This window comes from Galleria mellonella, unplaced genomic scaffold (assembly GCF_026898425.1).
Source record: "Galleria mellonella isolate WM207_F2 unplaced genomic scaffold, CSIRO_AGI_GalMel_v1 utg778, whole genome shotgun sequence".
NCBI lineage: Eukaryota > Metazoa > Arthropoda > Insecta > Lepidoptera > Pyralidae > Galleria > Galleria mellonella.
The window spans coordinates 2,143,048-2,161,753 of record NW_026442150.1 but is presented as its reverse complement, the minus strand read 5'-3'; the positions used below and the strand labels follow the sequence as shown (position 1 = coordinate 2,161,753).

Genomic DNA, 18,706 nt, shown 5'->3' with positions numbered 1-18,706 from the left:
CCTTTCCCCCTTGGCCGACATGTTGGCCCGCTGGTTTAGGAAGTGTCGCATGGAAGGGAACCCCGATAAAAGCTCCACCTATCTCGAATTGACTAACAATGTAAGGCTATGTGGCTAACAATGTCAGATCGAATCCCACGCGGTTCCTCCTGGAAACCATTGTGATTAAGTCTTGCTGAATTCATCACGATGGGCTAAATGACCTATTTTCATCCTCACCTATCATCCTTCACTGGTGCTCCGCCAGCATATACCGTTAGCGCAGGCGGGGTTACTATGCCATTTTAACCAATAAAAAAACCCTGTTTTGTGAAGAAGAGGAACTAAGCAACGAGCATCTGGGAGCACAACTTAGAACCAAAGGGAGATTGTACAAAATTCGTCTGCTTGGCTACCTCTGTCCCATTCGTGTTTTAACCGTGAAGCAGTTGTGTTCGCATGACTGTGTTTCAGTTTGAAGGGTGAGGTATGGCAGTAAATTTACTGGGTACAGAGGAATAACACCCGAGTTCTCAGGAATGGCAACGCATGGTGGGTATCATGGACGTAACAGTATACTCTGTTACGTTCATGGTACTGCTCATGTCTATAGGCGACGGTTACGACTTACAATCAGGTGAGTCGTCAGCTTGTTTGACATTGTAAGTTGCATAAAAAAAAAACATATCACTAACTACTCTATCGTTTTCATTGTATATGAAAGCTTTCTATACCAAATTATAGGATCTAATCACCATCGACCTGTTATTTAGTAGGTATCACTCTGTAACTTTAATAACACTCTGCCATACCTACGTTTATTACTAATAATAGTACTAAAGTATTCAGCCATATTTATAAAACTGTCAGTGAAATAAATATAGAAATAATTAAAATTATATATATATATATATATATATATATATATATATATATATATATATATATATATATATATATATATATATATATATATATATATACTGCTCATGTCTATAGGCGACGGTTCCATCAGGTGGGCCGTTAGCTTGTTTGCCATTCTAAGTTGTATAAAAAAAACACATATTCTCAGAGCTCTCATCTCTACAGCATTTATTTCTCTTTCATGCTTCTTTTACTATACCTACGATTCACTTCCATACATGAATACGTTTTAATAAAAATTAAAATGTTTTAATAACTTAGTCCTAACAAATAAAGAATTATAGAGCATTTCCTACGCCGCCATACGCAATTTAAACATATAAAAACGATTTTTTTTTATTATATTAAGTGACGATAATAATTTTTTCAATGAACTTAGCCAATACATACCTACTATTTTAAATTTAAACAACAAAGTAATTCACGTGTAAATTGCCAATTAATCTGAGCAAATTAGTAAAATAAATAAAATATCATTTATAATATCTCTCTAAATATACTGAGGAAACATAATTATTTAAATATTTTATCTAGTTAATTGTAATTTAAGCACTATAAGGCAGTTCATTAGTCGCAATACGCAATTTAAACATAAAAAAAACTGTTGTTTTTTTTCTGTAGATATTATATAGCTATAATGAATGTTTTTAAATGAATTTGGCCAGTCCTTACTATTTCAAAACCCATGAACAAAGAACAACTCATATACAGCCATATTAATAAATTATGTAAATACTTAACTGCCTATCACATTACTACTGAATACAATATTATTAAAGTAATTATATAACAATATAAAAAAACCGTATGTTTATCCAAATCTGGTATTATTTTGTTATGTGACATAAAAAGATAAATTAACAAATGAAAGTGTTTTAACGAATTACTTTTAAGATAGAGTATAAACCAATTCCTAAAATGTAACTGAAAAAAAATGTTTCTTAATTTTTATACAAAATAAATGTCGTTTGCTAATATATTTTTAATTTACTTTGACAGTTTATTTCAAATAGGTACCTTTTTTTTACACATTTACGAATAGACATAATAAATGTTACTTTTAAGGTGTTATAAAAAAAATTACAATTTCAAATAAGTACCTACTATATTTAGTCTAAACTTATAAGGAAATTATATTATTGGCATGAAAGAAGTGATTGTTAACAATTACTTGCATGCCAATGCAATTTAAAAATAATTAAAAAAAAAGTTACTTTTTAATTATTTTTCTTAATTTTTTTTATGATTCTTTATCTAACTAGGTCAGTATTATGTTATTCGAATCACAATAGCAAATAAACAACTTGCATACAGCTATAATGAGCTAAAATATTTTCAATTTGCTGTTTAAATAACAATGTATTAATGTAAATATTTTAACAAAAATCATTATTGACACCACGTCCATTTTTAACCCTTTTAAAAATGCATCATCATCGAGAACCGACGCGGTGACCTCACTCAAAGCCGTGACACGGCTAGTGATGACCAAAATCAGAATTTTTTGGTATTTGAGTATGTTTTTTTTTTGATGGGTGAAAATGGTGTGGTAACCCTGCCTGCGCTAATGGGATACGCTGGCGGAGCACCAGTGAAGGGTGATAGGTGAGAATGAAAACAGGCCAGTTAGCCCATCATGATGAATTCATCAGCAATTAACCATGATAGTTTCCAGGGGGAACCGCGAGGAGATCGACCTGGTTGGGTATATTGCTAGCAATGGGAATCTCAGTTTCCCTTTCCCCCCAATTTGAGTATGTTGGTACTAGTTAAAATAGAATCGAATTTTGAGTTGAACAGAAGGACTTTGATAAGTACTAGTGTACATATTCGACTCTGATTTCTAAAATAAATATAATAAATGTTCAATCATTCAATATTTAATGATTAACGATGTAACAGAAATCTAAAATCTTATTTTAAAAACGCAACTATTTCTGTACCGCGAGTACTTGAAACCTATATTCGACGGAACATTCGATCAAATAATCGATTTGGATTTATACTGCTTTTGGACATTAGCAGACTGCCTTATGGGCGAGTTGATTATTCATTTCTTTACATTTATTAAATAATCTATAATCGATATTCAAGTCATAACTTGAATCAGGGGGAAAGGGATTGTTAGTAATGGGGTCAAAATAGCCCTATTACTAGCAATATACCCTGTCAGGTCGACCTCCACGTGGTTCCCCCTGGAAACCATCGTGACAAATTCTAGTTTAATTCGTCAGGATGGGCTAACTGACCTACATTCATCTTCATCTGTCATCCCTCACTGGTGCCCCGCCAGTGTATACCGATAGCGCAGACGGGGTTACCATACCATTATCACCAATTAAAAAAAAAAGTACTCGAATCATCCTGCTCGGCACATCACTATACGCGGCGATACGGTAAGTTTATGTAAACGGCACGAAGGGTTAATTGTCTGCACAGCCGCTTGTTCACACGCGTCGTGTTATTAATCAACTCGTGCGTTTTGTGTAATTGTCGTCTAAATAATAGCGTACGTTATTTAGGCAAGGCCCCGGTGATTTGGCTAAACCACGGTACGCAGGTGGAATGGGTCGTCGTAATAATTATAGCAATATAACTAAATGATTTTGCCTACGAATTGAACGTGACTTTTTTTTCTTGGGCTGTTCTAAATATAAATATATATTTTTTTACGCATATATGGTACATAAAATGGCAATCAAGGTGCCTGCATGTATGTAACAGTACCCACTTTTACGTTTCTTTTTTGGGATCAATTAGCAGCCTTATACACATTCTAAATATAAGCCTGCCCCATAGACGGTCATAACGAACGGTCCCTAAGCTACCTGCATCCACTGATTTGCAATGCATTTGAGGTCGTCACTCCAACTAGTGTGGGTGGGGGGTCGTCCTACACTGCGTTTGCCCGTACGGGGTCGCCACTCAAGAACTTTTCCTCCCCATCGGTTGTCGGTTCTTTGAGCTATGTGACCAGCTCATTGCCCGACGACTTTGGTTCTTTAGTTTGGTGAGAATACACTGTAATGATAAGACGTCTCGATAGTTTGTAATTTCATTGTCATATCACCCTTCAAACCGAAATATAGTTATAGGAACAGAAACACAAATGGGACAAAGGTACCCAAGCAAACAACTTTTGCACAATTTCCTTGTGAGTCTGATATTTAATTTAAATTTAATTCGTAGATGTTTGCTTGACGATAGAGATTTAAATAAAGTTTTTAGAAGAGACCGTAATGTCGGTTGCGTAGGTATATATGTTTGATACCAAAATGTTTTCCGTTCCTTTGCAATATCTCGTCTCGTTTCTTGTTTGTTAATGGAACAATGGACAAAATTAGCCCGTTGCGTAAAATTATATAGATAAAATAAATTAATAAATCCGTATTAATATACAATCTAAGAACAAGGAATTACATAGAAGAAATGATAAAATAAAAACTGTAAATCATGTGGTTGCCTCTTTTGATCTTATGCTTATATACGTACCACAGAGCGGAGTATAATTTCCTCTCCGTAGAGTAGAACATAGAAACTGCACGTCTTATACTTAATCTGTACTGTAGAAAATGAATTTCATAGACTAAGGATAATCACCGGAGAATAAGAATAATAAGTATAATTCTTAATCTATGCCTTACAAAGGTCAAAGATAGGTTTGGCGGGAATTATTTTATTTTTTTCCTCCTTTTACTTGCACGGACATTTTTTTTTATTTTATTTTTTATTGTCATACTTCTATTTTATATTGTCATACATATTGAAAAAATAATATTATTAGTATTATTATTTTAATTGACTAGTATATAGATGACAGTGTTACTCATATTATGTACAAATATTTACCGGTGAATATCAGGGGAGGTCACTGATCGCCGTCACTTGGTTTAATTTGGTTTGTTTGTTGATTTAATATTAGAAGTATGACATATTAATTATACTAAGATTATAAAATAACAGTTTTATTAATGTATATATAAAATATGTATTTTGATATCTGATAAATACTACCTATAAAGATTTACATGCTATTTAATATGGCGAAACATACCAAAGGGAGACTTTGTACAAAAGTCGTTTGCTTGAACATATCTGTCCCATTCATGTTTCTACCGTGAAGCAGTTGTGTTTGTATGGCTGTGTTTCGGTTTAAAGGGTGGGCATATGGCAGTGTATTTACTGGGTACAGAGGAATAACACCTGAGTCCTCAGGAATGGCAACGCATGGGGAGTATCATGGACGAAACAGTGTCTCTTTTATGTCCATGATACTGCTCCTGTCTATAGGCGACGGTTACCACTTTCCGTAAAAAGTGGTGGGCCGTCAGCTTGTTTGCCATTCTAAATTGCATAAAAAAGTCTATTTCATCTAGTGACCCATTCACAGTCAGGGCGGATCACTAGTTAAATATAAAAATAAGTATTTTCTTTATAGTACAGTGGGCAAACGAGCATACGGCTCACCTGATGGTAAATGACTACCGTCGCCCATGATCAACTGCAACCTCGGAGGCATTACAGCAGGTGTACTCTTGAATCTGATACCAATATCAATCCAATCTATTGCCAATGACAATTCTGTACTACACTCGTGTAACAACAGTTAGGAATTAGCTTATAACTGGGATCGGTTTACAATAGTTTGCATCGACAAGTTGCACTAATATGCATGTATCGGGGGGAAAGGGATTGTTAGTAATGGAGACTGAGAATCCCATTGCTAGCAATATACTCAACCAGGTCGACCTCCTCGCGGTTCTCCCTGGAAAATATCATGGTTAATTCCTGATGAATTCATCATGATGGGCTAACTGGTCTGTTTTCATTCTCATCTATCACCCTTCACTGGTGCTCCGCCAGCGTATCCCGTTAGCGCAGGCGGGGCTACCATAACATTTTCACACATCAAAAAAAAATGCATCTATCAGAACAATATGGAGCCATTATGTCGCTAGTGTTGCAATTCGAGAGTGTGAAGTCACAATTTCAATATCGATCTATTGGGATTTGTTTTAAAAGTAACCCCACTGATGTACTGTCGGCTTTTTAAACGGGAACATGCTCTTTTCTTGAAGGTTACAATGTCGTATCGGTTCGGATATATTTAATTTATTTATTTATTCTTTATTGCACAATAAAACTTTGTACAAGTGGCGAGCTTTATGCCATATGGCATTCTCTACCAGCTAACCATTGGGTAAAAACAGAAAGTGTATGAAGGGCAGATGTGGTGAAAAATATGTGACAATTATAGTAACACAGTAAGGCAATACACAATATAAATATAATATACACATAAGTAATACACATATAATACATAAACATTACTTTTAATAATAATGGATAAACTAATACATATGAAATATATACATATATATACATACATACATACATATATATATATATATATATATATATATATATATATATATATATAGATACGATAAGCATTATGAGATATAATAACTATTGAGTGACCTGTAACTAGAGCTGGTTTTGTTAACTCAACAAATAATTAAAAAGTCTTCTTTTAAAAATATCTTTACTTGATGCTCTGCGTAGATATATCAACATGTTATATGTAAACTACGTAGATAGCATAGGACGCTGCGGCCAGTCCTACCATACAGGTTTAGAGAGCCAGACAACTGTGCGTTTAAGGAAAAACCAACAAGAATTCAACCGATTGTGTTGAAAATAAAGTAAGGTATTTATTTATTTATTTAAAAAACTTTAATGCACAGTGAAATTTTATGTACATTTGGCGGAATTAACACCGGACGATGTTCTCTACCAGTCGACCATTGGGCGAACAGAGAAAGTAAGTGGTAATCGTCGCCTATAGACATAAATAATTACGTGGATATCATAGCGTATACTGTGACGTCCTTTATACCTTTTACGCATTGTCAGATAATAATATTTGATTTCGTTCAATTCGTTTGATTTGATTATTGTTTTTTTTTTATCTTAACTCTGCTAAACTAGTAAAGAGAATAGATTTAATTGTTTGTCAAAGGATTTAAAAAAAAAAGGAGGTTATCCATTCGATTGTATTTTTCTGTTTGTTATCTTATAACTCCTTTAATTATAAGTCGATTTGGAAAATTCTTTTTTTATCTCAAAGAATAACTCACTATCTGTCTCTATTCTAGCTTCAAGTCTCTGTAAAGTCCTACTATCTCTCTCTGTGTGTATTCACTCTTCATCTTTCTCCTTTTCCTTCATTCTATCCTGTCGTGTGGGTGCTATTAAGTGTGTGTATGTTTTGGTATATTTGTTTATACTTACTGGTATCAATGTCAATAGGAGCAGCTAGTAACTATATGGGGACTAACCTACCCATTGATAACAATCCTTTCTCCCCCCCCCCCCCCCCCGGCCTAGACTCGTTTAATATTACTCTATTCCTTATCATTTTTAGATGTACAAGTTACTTACAATAGTTGTATTACTATCAGCTATTGATGGGAATCAGACCCATCCGACATCTGCTGATTTGGACACACCCAATATAGATGGGTCATCGAAATCAAGAACGCAAGTCACGCCTACAAATATTACGCCAAATTCGAGTATTACGCCAATTCCGAATAGTACCCCGAAATCATCGGCTGTGCATGGCGATCCGAAAGGTATTTCATCCGCCGAATTAGAAGCACTCATAACACATATATTTGACGAGTCGCCAAATGCAAGTGATGCGCCAAATTCGAGTATAACGCCCATTCCGAATAGTACCCCGAAACCATCGGCTGTCCACGGGGATCAGAAGCCTATTTCGTCCGCCGAATTGGAAGCAATTATAACACATATATTTGACGAGACATCAATTGCAAGTGATGCGCCAAATTCGAGTATTACGCCCATTCCGAATAGTACCCCGAAACCATCGGCTGTCCACGGGAATCCGAAGCCTATTTCGTCCGCCGAATTGGAAGCAATTATAACACATATATTTGACGAGACATCAATTGCAAGTGATGCGCCAAATTCGAGTATAACGCCCATTCCGAATAGTACCCCGAAACCATCGGCTGTCCACGGGGATCGGAAGCCTATTTCGTCCGCCGAAATGGAAGCTCTCCTAGCTCATATATTTGACGAATCGCCAAACTCGAGTGATGCGAGTACAAAAAGTACGCCAAGTACGTATAGAACACCGGAACCGACGCCACCTACGCCGAACTCGACGCCGAATTCGACGCCGAATGTAGAAGTCAAACCCTCGGAAGGTTAGTGATTTCTTTTAATTTTTTTTTTTGTCATGATCATGTCAGCTCTTAACTGTCTACTGCTGAACATAAGCCTCTGCGTATTGGCAGGGTTTTTTTTTATGGATGATAATAGAATGGCAACCCCACCCGCGCTATCGGTATACACCGGCGAGGCACCAGTGAAGGATGATAGGTGAGAGTGAAGTAGGTCAGTTAGCCCATCGTGACGAATTCAACAAGAATTGTTAACGATGGTTTCCAGGGGGAACCACGTGGAGGTTGACCTAACAAGGAATATTGCTAGCAATGGGGCTGTCAAACTCCATTGCTAACAATCCCTTTCCCCCCTATTGGCAGGGTTTGACACTAGTTGCAATGCTTGGTAGCCGAATTGGCAACCGCAGTTAGACTTTGGAGAAGTTTTAAAAGTTGCCAGCTATCCCGCGATTATTTAATTCCCTTAGGCGTCTCTTACGGTACCCATGGGAAAGGAAATAGTGGCCCATTCTATGCCTGGACCACACGGCATTCTTTTTACGTTTTTTTTTTATAGATGATAATGGAATAGTTACCCCGCCTGCGCTAACGGTATACACTGGCGGGGCACCAGTGAGGAATGATAGACGAGGATGAAGCAAGTCAGTTAGCCCACCGTAATGAATCTAACAATAAATTAATCACGATGGTTTCCAGGGGGAACCACGAGGAGGTCGACCTGACAGGGTATATTACTATCAATAGGCCTACTAATCCCCATTACGATAGTAAATTAAATCTCCCCCCTCTTTTTATGGGTTACGTCGGTATAGAAAGGACCTCTTTACCGTGGATGTTGTAAAAGCTGACTAAGAGAACTTAATGGTCGAAGAATAGGCAGCAGCGTCCCTCTTAAAACATCACCAAAGCCTAACTACAGTTGCCAATTCGCCTGTCAAACGTGGCAACTACTATCAGCAAGACTCCCCAACAAGGAGAGGCCTATGTTCAACAAGGAACAGTTAACAACCGAAATGCTGATGGTAACGCTAATTCATCTAAACGTCATACTAATTGGCAGAGGGGGAAGGGATTGTTAGTAATGCGGACCGTACATTGCTATCAATATACCCTGTCAGGTCGACCTTCACGTGGTTCCCCCTGAAAACCATCGTGCTGGATTCTGTATGTATTCATCATGATGGGCTAACTGACCTGCTTTTTAATCGCTTATCGCTCACTGGTGCCCCGCCAGCGTATAGCGCAGGCGGGGTTACCGTTCCATTATCATCCATTTAAAAACTAATTGGCAGGTAAAGTGTCGTGCACCATCAGAGGGCGTGACGGGACTTGCGTGCCTTATAACCTGTGCGATGCCAACGGTACGCTCCTGGAAGACTACGAATTAATCGATTCACAGTGAGATACAGTTAATTTTTTTTATAAAAATATCTTGTCGCGAATACTCAGGTTGTGGAATGGTCTTCCTGCTGAGGCTTTTCCTGGAGACTACAGCATGGGTTTTTTAAGGGCATATTAAGTTCCTGGTATTGCAGGCGTTTTGAGGCTACGGTAACCCCGTTTACCATCAGGTGGGCCGTATGCTCGTTTGATTTGACCTAAGTGATATAAAACTAAAATATATATTTTTTAATCGCCATCAAGTATCTCTCTGCACATCCTAAAGGTGGACTGGTTGGGGGGGAAAGGGATTGTTAGTAATGGAGACTTAAAATCCCATTGCTAGCAATATACCCAGCCATGTCGACCTCCTCGCTGTTCCCCCTGGAAACTATCATGGTTAATTCCTGATGAATTCATCATGATGGGCTAACTGACCTGTTTTCATTCTCATCTATCACCCTTCACTGGTGCTCCGCCAGCGTATCCCGTTAGCGCAGGCGGGGTTACCATACCATTTTTACCCGTCAAAAAAAAAAGGTGGACTGGTAAAGAATGCTTATTATGCATTAAGTCCGCCTTTTTTACCACATTTGATTGATCAATATTGTTTAGATTTTTTTTATACCACTTAGAATGGCAAACAATCTGACGGCCCACCTGATTGAAAGTGGTAACTGTCACCTATACACACGAGCAGTACCATGGACATAACAGAGTATACTGTTTCGCCCATGATACCCTCCATGCGTTGCCATTCCTGAGGACCCAGGTGTTATTCCTCTGTGCCCTGTAAATTCACTGCCATATGCCACCCTTCAAATCGAAACACAACTGCTTCATAGAAACATGAATGGGACAGAGGTACCCAAGCGAACGACTTTTGTACAGTCTAATCACTACATAGTATAAAACAAAGTCGCTTCCCGTCTGTCTGTCCCTATGTATGTTTAGATCTTTAAAACTACACAACAGATTTTGATGCGATTTTTTTTAATAGATAGAGTGATTCAAGAGGAAGGTTTATATGCATAATACATGCATAATATTGTAGAGAAACATTGATAACTTTAGAGGTTTCTAATGTGACGTGATGTAATGTGCACCCGTGCGAAGCCGGGGCGGGTCGCTAGTAAATAATATAATGAATGAATGAATGAATGAGTATACTTTATTTGCATTATACAATATAGGAAATAAGCAAGACAATTTACAAACACAACGATACCGTTGTATGAGTACAGTGAGGCGGTCTTATTGCTGAGAGCAATCTTTACAAGACAACCTTAGGGTAATGGACTAATTGTTGTACAAGTAGGTATATTAGTGCTTTATAATTAAAAAAGCATCTTTTGCAAATTAAAAATATATAAAAATTATATACATATATACACACACATATATACATACATATACACATACATATATATACATACACATACACACGCATACATATACATATATATACATATCACATACATATACATATCAATCAAACAAAATTATATAATCCCATGCATATATGTCAAATACTAGGATACATATTAATAATTAAATATACTTTAAAATATAGTTAATATTTTAAAGTATATTTATATAATGTATGTTCGCCATTATAAATGTCATACAAAAAATGTTTTTGCAGCGTTCCCGATGACTCGTGCGAGTCTTATCTCGACATTTGCTGTGAGCCTTCCTACATATTACCAGAGCCTGCCACTACAGCGCCCTCTAATAAGGAACAGTAACATTTTATACAATTTTTTTTCTTAATAGGTGATAATGGAATGGTAACCCCGCCTGCGCTATCGGTATACACTAGTGGAGCATCAGTGAGTGGTGATAGGTGAGGATGAAAAGGCAGGTCAATTAGCCCATTATGACGGATTCAACATTAATCACAATGGTTTCCAGAAGGAACCGCGTGGAGGTCGACCTGATAGGGTATATTGCTAGCATTGAAGCTGTTAGAACCCATTTCTAACAATCCATTTCTTCATCATCATCAGCAGCCGTTAACTGTCCAATGCTGAACTTAGATCTCCCCCATAAGGAAAGGTCTTGCTAGTAGCTACCACGCTTGACTGGCGATTTAGCAACCGCAGTTAGGCTTTGGTGATGTTTTAAGGGACGTTGCTGTCCATCACCTCGCCGTCCCTTAGTCGTCTCTTACGACACCCACGGGTAACCACGGACCAAATCCTTTTCCTTGCTGAGATGTATCTTTCGTAATTAAGTAAACAATGGGTCACGTACAGGGAAATCAAGTGGTCGAACTAACAGGTAAATATCTAATGAAGTAAGTCATTTACATAACAAGTTTTAATTTTATTGTGGTTTTCCGAATTTATTTTCCTTAAACGAATGTTTCTTCATAAAAATGGATGAAAATGACACTTATGTACTTACCAGAGGGAGACTTTGTACAAATGTCGTTAGCTTGGCCACCTCTGTCCCATTCGTGTTTCTACCGTGAAGCAGTTGTGTTTGCATGGCAGTGTTTCGGTTTGAGGGGTGGGATATGGCAGTGAATTTACTGGGTACAGAGGAATAACACCTGAGTCCTCAGGAATGGCAACGCATGGGGGGTATCATGGGCGAAACAGTATACTCTGTTATGTCCATGGTACTGCTCATGTCTATAGGCGACGGTTACCACTTTCCATCAGCAAAAAGCAGGACGTTCTCCATTCGATTGTTTTTTTTTTACAACACACACCCACAACACCAGCGGCATTGCAGGTGTGTTGCCGGCCTTTTAAAAAGGAATATACTCTTTTCTTAAAGGTTATGTTGTCGTATCGGTTCGGAAATACTGCTGCTGGAAGTTGATTCCAAAGAGTGGTTGTGCGTGGGAGAAAGTGCCTTGAAAAACGCACGGTGGAGGACCGCCACTCGTCCAGATGGTTGGGATGAAACTTTACTTTATGGCGGGTTGTACGGTGGTGGAAATGTTTTCTTTGTGTTTATTACCTCATAACTCTGTCTGTTGTGAACTGATTTGGGATTTGTTTTATTTGAAAGGTTAAACTTCCAGATTAGTGCCAAAAAAATTCTATCGAAATTGATTCAGCAGTTTGGTTTTCAACCGATTTCAAAAAGTTATTACAGTATTACAAATTATAAACGTAATTATGTTGATTTTTTCCCTCCGTAGGTCTCGCAGAAGGGATGCGGTTTCCGCAACAAAGATGGCGTCGGGTTCCTTATACGGAGTGCTGATGATAGGGAAACCAAATTTGGGGAGTTTCCATGGATGGTCGCCATATTGAAGTTTGTAAATGTTTTTATTAATTAAATAACATTAGTTTTTCCTTTTCATCATCATCATCATCATCACCATCATCATCATCGTATCAAACATTACCTGTCCACTGCTGAACATAGGCCTCCCCCGTAGACTGCCACAAGAAACGGTCCTGTGACACCTGCATTCATTAACGGCATTGCAGGGATGCAATGCATTTAAAGTCGTCACTTCATCTAGTGGAGGCGTCGTCTTACACTACGTTTGCTCGTACGGGGTCACCACTTAAGAACCTTTCTTCTCCATCGATTGTCGGTTTGGGAGCTATGTGACCAGCCCACTACCACTTCAGCTTGCTTATCCTTTGAGCTATGGTACCTTTATGATATCCTCGTTTCGGATTCTATCAGGCAAAGAGACTCCGAGCATAGCCCTCTCCATAGCTCGCTGAGTAATTTAAAGCTGTGCATACGGGCAATTGTGTAGGACCATGTTTCGGTTCCATATATATTTTTTTCATCAGAGAGTGATGATAGGTGAGGATGAAGTAGGTCAGTTAGCCCATCGTAACGAATTCACCAAGGATTGTTCACGATGGTTTCCAGGGGGAACCACGTGGAGGTTTTTTTTTCTACAACTTAGAATGGCAAAGAAGCTGACGGCCCACCTGATGGAAAGTGGTAACCGTCATCTATAGACATGAGCAGTACCATGGACATAATAGAGTATACTGTTTCGCCCATGATACCCCCCATGCGTTGCCATTCCTGAGGACTCAGGTGTTATTCCTCTGTACCCAGTAAATTCACGCCATATCCCACCCTTCAAACCGAAACACAGCCATGCAACACACAACTGCTTCACGGTTGAAATACGAATGGGACAGGGCATGTTGCTAGCAATGGGGCTGTCAAACTCCATTGCCAACAATCCCTTTCCCCCCGATATCGGATCGGTATCCATATTACTTATTCCTACATGATACGACCTCGGGAAAAGTCCAGTTAAATAGCTAGTGTTAGTGAGGTTAGTGTTCTTCTCAGGGTAGAACCAGTAGACCAAAAAGCTACGGAAGGTCAGAAGAAGGAGGTATACATAGCAGGCGGATCTCTCATCCATCCCCGAGTGGTGCTGACCGCAGCCAACTATGTCGCAACTGAAAAGACGCTCCGCATCAGAGCTGGTGAATGGGACACCCAGACCGAGAAAGAGATATACCCTCATCAAGACAGGGACGTGGAGAAGGTGGAAGTCCACAAGAATTACATTAAGAGTATGTGCTCCAGCTGATTTTATACTAGCGACCAGCCCCGGCTTCGCGCAGGTGTAATTTTAAACTGTTCAACATATTTTAGTAAGGCTGGTAATATTTTTTTTTAAATGGGTGATAATGGAATGGTAACCCCGCCTGCGCTATCGGTATACGCTGATGGGGCACCAGTGAGAAATGATAGATGAGAGTGAAGACAGGTCAATTAGCCCATCGTGATGAATTTCACTAGAATTAACCACGATAGTTTTCAGGGGGAACCGCGTGGAGGTCGACCTGATAGTGTCTATTCTAGCAATGGGTCGGTTAGACTCGATTACCAACAATCCCTTTCCACCCAGGCTAGTATTTTGACGTGTGTATGTTAGTTGCTAAAATTAGTAATTACTAACTTACTAATTTTATAATTCGACTACTAAATTAGTAATATACTAATTTTCGTATTAGAATGATCTTACTAATTAGTAATATCATCTAAACCACTAATAGTGAAAAACAAGTGATTTCCTTGTAACCACTACCTCGTGAATAATCGTGAATAGACGAACAAAAAAATACTTTGTTTTTTACTCAAAATTAGTAATAGTACAATCAATGACTAAAATCAAGTAATAAATTAAAAAATAAAAACTGTTAAAAAATTCATTAACTGATTAGTATTGAAAATTGCTAATTTTTACTAAATCGACTACATTGGCAACTCTACTGAATATCATCAAAAGGACATTCCAGCGATCGGCTCGACTCGACTATCTTCGTACCGACTCGTACATGAACAACTACTAACGAGTGATTTTAGCGATTAGTAAAAACATGGCGAATGATATTAGTAGTGGAATAATTTGAAAATCTATAAAACTATTCAGGCTGAACGTCCACATATTCCTTGGTTTTGTGGAATTAAAATCAATAAGTACAGTATTAAATTAGCTGTTTGTCTACGATCTGGTCATTATCCATCAAAAACATTTGCACATATGATGGGAAAGTCCTTGTCAGCCCATTGTCAAACTTGTGATACCATCGATGATGTGCATCATATTCTATTAGAGTGTCGTATTAACACGAAAGAAAGAGAAGAATTCATGCGCCACTTTAACTTAAACAAATTGAATGTTGGTCTTATTCAATCTATGTTAGCTGAACTTGAACCAGAAATTTTGAACATCTCTGTAAATTATTGGTGCCCATTAATTCTTCTCTTTCCATGTCTAGGAAAAGTAGATAAACTTTTGTTTGAGAAATCAGTTCAGGGTACGATACGGCTGATGTACTTGAAGAAAGCAAAAGCCTTTAAAATAATATTAAAAAAAAATTGAAAATCATTTAAATAATTCGAATGAATCGCTCAGTCGAATGATTTAGTAGTCGTATTAGTAAATTCGCGTATCGTTAGAAGAACTGGTTGTTGTTTTTATTGATATATTTAATTATCTTTGGCGTGAATTTATAGGGTACAGAGAAATAATACCTGAGTCCTCAGGAATGGCAACGCATGGGGGTATCATGGGCGAAACAGTATAATCTATTATGTGCATGGTACTGCTCATGTCTATAGGCGACGGTTGCCACTTTCCATCAGGTGGGCCGTCAGCTTCTTTGCCATTCTAAGTTGTATAAAAAAAAATCCTAAATCCTGATAACGTTGTCAATCTACTAATTTTAAAGATGTGATTGATAATTACAAATATTATTAAATAATTATAAAGAAATTATAATTAATTATTATTTTAATTATTTTTTAATGTGTTAATTACATTTCTATTTCTAGAAAACCTGTTCTACAACATCGCGGTTCTCTTCCTGTCAGCACCGATGGAACTGACTCCGAATGTTGGTGTGGTGTGCCTGCCACCGCAAAACTTACGCCCAGAAGCTGGTACCAGGTGCTTCGCATCCGGCTGGGGGAAAGATAATTTCGGCAAAGAGGGCCGGTACCAGGTTATATTGAAGAAGGTCAGTGGCTTATATACGTTGTAGCTTTTCCTTATGTCTAGGAATTCTTGGCAAGTGAATGCCTACGTCCGGCGTTGTCAGTCTGGGTATTTTCTTTTCAGAATTTTGGATAAAAATTTCTGTTCGCGTTCTTGGAGAAATGTTTTTAGAAAAGCGGAATGGTTGAAATGTCTTAGAGAAATTTGGGATTTTTTTTAACAGTTTTCGAATTTGTAATTATACAGCAGTACGGGCAATATGCATACACCTAAAAGAACAACAAAAAATACCAATAAAGGTAGCAAACCAGAGGGTAAAAGAGGCTAAGAATAGTACAGGCGTTTTTTTTAGTCGTTCACATATGGGTCTATCTTCGGACTGTGCGGGGAGAAATCGGAATCCATGGAACACTTGATGTGCAACTGTGATTCGTTAGCGAGCATGCGCATGAGTCTACTGGGAACGGCTTATCCAGAGCCAGGGGACTACAGATATCTTAAACCGCGGAATATCGTTAGGGTAACACATAGGATCTATGAAATGATGGTATAAGGCAGGGGGAAGCACAAAAGATCCGTATGGGTCGACGTGCATCGGTTGACCCCTATGCGATAATAAGATAAGAATAAGATAAGATAATAAGATAAGATAGTCGTTCACATTGTGGTCACAGGCAAAACGTTATAAATACGGAGACAAGATTGTGATTGGGTGAAAGTAAAGGAAATCGTATCGATTCAGGTAGAAATCAAGAATACACGAGTAGAAGTCATTTCTACTCACTCTTCCACAGGTTATGGTCCCAGTGGTGGACCACAACACGTGTCAAACGAAACTGCGCAGGACCAGACTGGGTTCCAATTTTATGCTGCACTCGTCGTTCATGTGCGCCGGCGGAGAACTCGGCAAGAACACGTGTAACCAAGATGGCGGCTCACCTCTCGCTTGCCCTATACAGGTACTGGTATATTTGCAAATTACAGTACATAAAATATCCTATCATCATCTTCCTACCGTTATCCCATTTATTATTTGTGGTCGGTGTAATATGATTTTATCCATATTACTAAAGGATTTAGCTTATAGTTTTATGACCGGCCGCCTGCCTGACGTCAACCCTCTTTGGGAATGCATTTGTTGGTGGTTTCCGTCACTTATAGTTTGGAGGAAAGGATTGAGGAAAAAAGGAAGAGAACGTTGGAAATGTGTATAGAAAATAAGTAAATGAGAAGAATAAGGGAATGTAAGAAAGGATGGGGGGAAGGTATTGTTAGTAATGCGGATTACTAGTCCCATTGCTAGCAATATACTCTGTCAGCTCGACCTTCAAGTGGTCCCCCTGCAAAACACCGTGCTGTATTTCAAGTGTATTCATCACGATGAGCTAACTGACCTGCCTTTTCATTCTTACCTATTATCTCTCACTGGTGCTAACCAGTGTATACCGTTAGCGCAAGCGGGGTTACCATTCCATTATCAACCTACCTGTCTACCAAATGTCGTTTAAACTCGTTTAGCAGTTTTTGTTATGTCCTTGGTACATGAATAGTATGTACCATGGACATAACAGAGTATACTGTTACGCCCATGATACTCCCCATACGGTGCCATTCTTGAGAACTCAGGTGTTATTCCTCTGTACCCTGTAAATTCACGCCATATCCCACCCTTCAAACCAAAACACAGCCATGCAAACACAATTACTTCACGGTAGAAATACGAACGGGACAGAGGTGACCAAGTGAATGACTTTTGTACAAAGTCTCCCTCTGGTAAAATGAAGTTTATTTACTTTATTTCTATCAATTGCTTTAACTGTGGAGGTGATGGTCCTTTCCAGTATGAAGAAGATCGCTACATACAGTCAGGTATTGTGTCTTGGGCCATCGGCTGTGGAGAAGATGGCACGCCGGGAGTTTACGTTGACGTTGCCAACCTTCGGAACTGGATCGACGATAAGGTTGCAGGTCGCGGTTTCGATCCCTCCACGTACACTTACTGATGTATTAATTAATGTAGCGATTCAAGGTTTAGTTTTAAGAGAATCGAAATGTCAGTTTTGTAAACAATGTATTTTTTATCATCAATCATATTGAACTCCATTATAAAGAATTAAAATAATTATTTTATGTTTTTGTCATTTTTATTCTTCTCCCTTGGGGGGGTTTGCCAGTAGTTGCTATGCTTGGTATGCGGATTGGCAACCGCAGTTATCTCTCGGTGATGTTTTAAGACGGACGCTGCTGCCCATCCTTCAGTCATTAAGTTGCTTTAGTCACTTCTTACGACACCCACGGAAAAGGAAGGGGTGGCCCATTCTATGCCAGAACCATACGGCGATTATTTCTATAGATTTCTTAGATAAATTTATCCAATCAATTTTTTTATCAGTTCGCCAAAATGTATCTTTTTATCTACAAAAACATTGAAATTATTAACATAGTCGAAAGATCATACAAAATAAGGACAATGGGGTCAATTCTGAGGCATTATTTCTCTAAACCGCTCTTAACTCAAGATTTGAATTTAGTTTTACAACAGAACAGTAAACTCTGTTTTAATTTAGTTTCACTAAATTGATAAACTAAATTTGTTTTGTATTTTATGCACGAAAATTATTAATTCACTCTTGCGCCACCTGCCCTTTTCTATCTGTTCTCCCTTAACTAAAGGTTGTCTGTAAGCGATTACCCTAGCGATAAGACCGCCTCTTGTACCTTTATGTGTATATGTTAATCTGTATTTATGTTACTG

At 38.1% G+C, this 18,706-nt stretch overlaps 1 protein-coding gene across 3 annotated transcripts; it reads left to right on the top strand.

Annotated features, from left to right (window-relative positions):
* Positions 1-6,454: 6,454 nt before the first annotated feature.
* On the top strand, positions 6,455-18,085 carry LOC113510061 (phenoloxidase-activating factor 2-like). 3 transcript variants are annotated; one of them, XM_052901366.1, is made up of 9 exons: positions 6,455-6,613; positions 7,331-8,141; positions 9,413-9,518; positions 11,146-11,240; positions 12,659-12,773; positions 13,791-14,020; positions 15,789-15,973; positions 16,746-16,910; positions 17,793-18,085. In XM_052901366.1, the coding sequence occupies exons 2-9, from the start codon at positions 7,331-7,333 to the stop codon at positions 17,952-17,954; spliced, it is 1,869 nt and encodes a 622-aa protein (XP_052757326.1). In that variant the 5' UTR covers positions 6,455-6,613; the 3' UTR covers positions 17,955-18,085. The 3 variants fall into 3 exon arrangements, with proteins under 3 accessions (XP_052757326.1, XP_052757325.1, XP_052757328.1); XM_052901365.1 differs by having other exon boundaries at positions 6,480-6,608; XM_052901368.1 differs by having other exon boundaries at positions 6,572-6,727.
* Positions 18,086-18,706: the final 621 nt, after the last annotated feature.